We start from the raw sequence: 4,678 nt of genomic DNA, 5'->3' as shown, positions 1-4,678 counted from the left end.
CGAGGGACCAAGGCTCCGAGCAGGTGGGCACGGCGGCGGGGTCTGGGCCTACGGCCCACCCCACTCACCCCTCCGCATGCGGGTTCCCGGGGCTGCCCCACGCCCCAGGAGGCACAGGTCAGCCAGGGCCACTTCCCTTTCTGGACCCCTGGGGCCGGCGCTGTTTTAGGACGGGGAATGGCACTCGGGCCACACAGCCTAGCAAGTGACAGCAGGCAGCGCCTGCTGGGTGTGGGCCAAGGGACAGGCTCTTTACGGAGACACTTGTGTGTCCTGTGCGCACGAGGCAGACACCTCAGCAGCCCAGGCTAGAGGAGAGATGGAGGCCTGGCCCAAGCGCACAATTAGTAAACGGAGGGTCTAAACCAGGAGTGGTGGTGCACACCTGTGACCCCAGCACTTTAGGAGGCTGAGGCAGGAGGGTCACCAAGTTCAAGCTCATGACTTAGTGAGACCCTGTCCAAAGATAAAAATAGAAAGGTCTGGGGGGGGTGCTCAGTGCAAAGGTCCTGAGTTCAACCTCTGGTAGGACAAAAACAAAGTCAAGGCTGGGGTTTTAAGTCTGCTGTCTGACACAGGGTCCATTCTGACCCAACTGGGAATCAGCTGAGAGCCTTTTCCTTGCTCAGCTGTGGTTAGAGACAGATCTGGAGTCTGTTCCACTAGAGTTAGGGTTTAGAGCTTAGGGTTTATGTTTAGGGTTAGGGCTGGGGCTAGGGTTTATGTTCAGATTTAGGTTTGGGGTCTCTGGTTAGGCCCGGGTTGGGGCAGAGTTAGGGTTAGGGTCCGGGTTAGGCTTTATGGTTAGGCCCAGAGTCAGTCAGGCCAAAGCTTTGTGATGCCCCCAGCACCTGCTGGCTCCTTTGCTCCTTGGCTGTCCCGCAGTGCGGGGATTGCTCCGGGGTGCTTGGCAGTGTGGTTAGGGTTTGGGCGAGAAGGGCTCAGTGCTAGTCATCCGTGTGCTCACAGTGCAGCCTCTCGTCCTGTCTGAGTCCATCCCTCTTTGCCCTTCTCATGGGTTCCAGATGCCCCCTTATCTGCCCAGCTGGTGGCAGCCAGGTTGGGATGCACAGCTGGGCCGGGGCTCTTATCAGGCCGGGCAGGAGCAGCTGCCCCGTGCCCTGGAGTGCGCCAAGGCACCCTGCACCCCCGGCCCCAGTGCCTGGGACGGCTCTCATGGCACCACCGGGGGACAGGTGCAGGGCGGCAGGGGCCGTCGAGGCCTCCCAGCTGTGGCAGAGACAGCACAGGACCCTGGGTTCTGGTCCAGCCCCCCGCCCATCAAGGGTCCCCTATCAGTCGGCCCCACCATGGATGTGGCCCATGACCCCTGGGTTAGGTTAAGCTCAGGTCCTTGGATCCCCAGACCTGAGCCTTGAGTGCAGAGTGACAGAGGGCAGAGACCCGACAGAATCAAGAAATCCGTGCTGGGCACCTCCGGGTGGGGCCCACCAGGCATGGGCTGCTCTGAGGGGGCCCCTTCCAGGGATTGTCAGGATGCACACAGCTGCACATTGGCTCAGAAACCAGGAAGTGCCACTGGGGAGTGACAGGCGTCGGGCCGCAAGGGCTCTGGGGAGCTGAGGGCTGGGATTGTGGCACAAGATGCTTCTAGGGTGTGGGCAGCTGGCAGTGCAAAAGCCCGGGGGCCAACAAGAGCTTAGTGAGCCCTGGAGCCCGAGAGAGGCCAACGGGCAAGGCAGAAAGCACAGAAGGGACAGGGCTCACACACTTCAGAATGCTGCAGCCCCAATGCCAGTGCTGGACCACTGGGCTGCGGGGGACCCTCAGAGAGCCCAGGCCCTAGAAGGGCAGGGAGCCAGTGAGGCCTGAGCTGGTGAGAAGAGCCTGGCCCCCTTCCAAGGCACGCCTTCTCAGCCCCCTTCGATCTCTGCCCACCGCACAGGGACCCGTGCTGTGGGTTATGCTGGGGCCTGGATCACCGGGGACAGCCGGACGTGCAGGACAGAGTCATGGGGGACCAGCAGGTGGGTGTCAGCACTCGATGCCGTCCAGGACTAGGGCCACGCAGCCAGGCCCTGAGACTTTGCCTCGTGGTAGGAGGACTTCGGAGCGGGGCTGGCGGCCCCAGCAGAGCAGCCCGGGGAGGAGGTGCTGGACATCCCTGAGCACGCTAGGCACCGGGAGGACAGAGCACAGGACAGAGAGATGCCGGGCAACCTGGACCACGAGGAGGGGCTGGAGGAGGCCCTGGACCTGGAGGACTATGAGGACCTGGGCATCCCGAAGCCCCAGGAGGAGGAGCTGCAAGGTAAGTCGGCCCTGCCCATTTGCCCCCCGCAACTGTAGCTGATTGAGGGTAAACAGCGCTGTGTTTGGAATGAGGACAGACGGTGGGGGGGGGTAGATGCCATCCAGCGCCCCTCCCTGGCAGAGGCGGCCAAGCCTGCTGGCCAAGGGCATGACCGCCACCGCTGGTCCTCCAGTGCCTGCTCCTGGCCAGTGCACGTCCCATTTGGGGAGGTCACTCTGTCTTGGGGGCCGGAGGTGCTGAGAAAGAGGGACCCGGGGGACCCAGAGCAGAAACCCAAGGTCTGTACCACCTTCCCCACCAGCCCAAGGTCTCTGGGGAGCTCCAGGCAGGGCTGTTTACTGTCAACAGGACTTAAATGCTGGCAATTGGGGTTTGAAGTGGGGCTGGGGTATAAGAGGCGAGGCGCTCGCCTGCCCGCAGTTCTGCAAAGGACCTGGCTGGAGTTGGGGTAGAGGTGGGAAGAGGGGCTGGCTGAGACCCACTAGGTCCTTCCCATTGTCTCGTGGGAGAGTGGGGGTCCTGCACGAGGCTGTTAGGGTTGTGGAGCCAGAGGTCCCAGGATGGGAATGGAACAGGCAGGGTCCCTGAGGCTCACGGTGGGGTCGGCAGGGGCTGGGGAGGGGCCGTTTCAGAGCAGCGCTGACCACCACTGGGCCTTCAGCTCTCCCCAGCGCAGAGCCCACAGCCTCAGACTACGTCCCTGCCAAGCCTCAGCCAGGCACCCAGGAGGTGAGTACCCCAGCCGGCCCTCGAGGCCTGTGTCACCCTGGGGTCCCACAGACAGCCAGGAGGAACAGCATCCTGAAAACGGGCGGTGCCTCCATCCTTCCTGGACAGGGCCAGGGCCTGGGAGAGGGTGCGGACAGAGGGGACCGGGCCCCACTTCTGCCCCAGCCTGGGGTTCACGGGGCTGTGGCTGCAGGTCTACGTGCAGCTGCAGGAGCTGTCGATGGACGGGAAGAACGCAGAGCTGCAGTGGGCAGAGGTGGCCCACTGGATGCGCGTGGAGGAGAACGTGGGGCCGCGGGGCTCCTGGGGCCGCCCTCACGTGTCCTACCTCACCTTCTGGAGCCTCCTGCAGCTGCAGAGGGCCTTCGCCAAGGGTGAGCCTGCGGCGGCCCCGCCGGGACGGCGGGAACCCTGGGATTGTCAGCGCTCATGCCCGCCTGCCCGCCATCTGTGCAGGCACCGTCCTCCTGGACCTGCAGGAGCGCTCGCTGGCCGGTGTGGTGGATGAGCTGCTGGACAGGCTGATCTTCGAGGACCGGATCCGGCCTGAAGACCGCACGCCCCTGCACCGGGCTCTGCTGCTCAGATGCAGGTGCTTGCCCCGCGCCCCCGCCCTGGGCGCCCCAACCACGCAGCCTGAAGACCCCACCTGAGGGGCCTGGGCTGTCCAGGGAGCCTCTGGCCTGCTGGCTGGACAGCCTGCACAGCCCACTGAGCCCCATGTGTCCTGCAGCCACGCCCAGGACCAGGAGGCCCTGGAGGGGGTGACCCCGGCTGTCCTGACGCGCTCCGGGGACCCCCACACACCTCTGCTGTCCTCGCAGCCCTCACTGGAGACCAAGTTCTTCTGTGAGAAGGTGCGGCCATGCTGGGGAGCGGGGGGCCCTGGGCCAGGGGACGGTGGAGAGGCGGGCTGGGGCTCAGGCCGCACCTTCCCACAGGGCGAGGGGGACCCCGAGGTGCGCCTGGCGTCTGCGGTGCTGGAGCAGATCCCAGAGGCCTCCGAGTCGGCCCTGCTGCGCGTGGGTAAGAGCCAGGCCTTGTCCCAGTCCCCACGGAGGCCCCACTCGCTGGCCAGCTGACCGCACCGCCCATCCCGCAGGCCGAGCGGACTTCCTGGAACAGCCAGTGCTGGCCTTCGTGCGGCTGCAGGAGGCAGCAGAGCTGGAGTCCGTGGAGCTGCCCCGGCCGGTGCGCTTCCTCGCCGTGCTGCTGGGGCCCGAGCAGCTCCACACCGACTACACACAGCTGGGCCGTGCCTTGGCCACCCTCATGTCTGAAAGGGTGAGGAACTGCGGGCGCCTGCAAGTCCATTCCGTCCGGAGCACCGGCTCCCGCTACTCCCAGCTCCCCGCCCCGCCCCGGCCCCACCTGCTCTCCAGGCCCCAGGGAGAGCGTCTGGTCCTCAGGCTCCCCTGCACCCCGTCCCTGACACGAGTGTCGCACCAGGTCTTCCGGATGGACGCCTACCTGGCGCAGAGCCGCGGTGAGCTGGTGCGCTCCCTGGACAGCTTCCTGGACTGCAGCCTGGTGCTGCCGCCCACGGACGCCCCCTCGGAGCGGGCGCTGCTCGGCCTGCTGCCCGTCCAGCAGGAGCTGCTCCGCAGGCGCTACCTGCCCAGCCCAGAGCCGCCCCCTCCCGACTTCTACAAGGGCCTGGGTACGCCCCGCCCC

General features: G+C 65.7%; 1 protein-coding gene across 1 annotated transcript in view; it reads left to right on the top strand.

Moving 5' to 3' along the window:
• The first annotated feature begins 6 nt into the window (after nucleotides 1-6).
• Slc4a1 (solute carrier family 4 member 1 (Diego blood group)) overlaps nucleotides 7-4,678 on the top strand; it is a 13,923-nt gene continuing 9,251 nt past the window's right edge. The window contains exons 1-10 of the mRNA XM_033763143.1: nucleotides 7-23; nucleotides 1,907-1,988; nucleotides 2,062-2,272; nucleotides 2,937-3,004; nucleotides 3,198-3,378; nucleotides 3,461-3,596; nucleotides 3,738-3,861; nucleotides 3,946-4,030; nucleotides 4,107-4,288; nucleotides 4,454-4,671. Coding sequence (XP_033619034.1) covers nucleotides 1,974-1,988; nucleotides 2,062-2,272; nucleotides 2,937-3,004; nucleotides 3,198-3,378; nucleotides 3,461-3,596; nucleotides 3,738-3,861; nucleotides 3,946-4,030; nucleotides 4,107-4,288; nucleotides 4,454-4,671 — 1,220 coding nt within the window. The 5' untranslated portion in view covers nucleotides 7-23; nucleotides 1,907-1,973. The remainder of the gene's footprint in view (nucleotides 24-1,906; nucleotides 1,989-2,061; nucleotides 2,273-2,936; nucleotides 3,005-3,197; nucleotides 3,379-3,460; nucleotides 3,597-3,737; nucleotides 3,862-3,945; nucleotides 4,031-4,106; nucleotides 4,289-4,453; nucleotides 4,672-4,678) is intronic.

This window comes from Fukomys damarensis, unplaced genomic scaffold (genome assembly GCF_012274545.1).
Source record: "Fukomys damarensis isolate Sample0158 unplaced genomic scaffold, DMR_v1.0_HiC HiC_scaffold_13, whole genome shotgun sequence".
NCBI lineage: Eukaryota > Metazoa > Chordata > Mammalia > Rodentia > Bathyergidae > Fukomys > Fukomys damarensis.
This window is presented reverse-complemented; position numbering and strand designations above follow the sequence as displayed.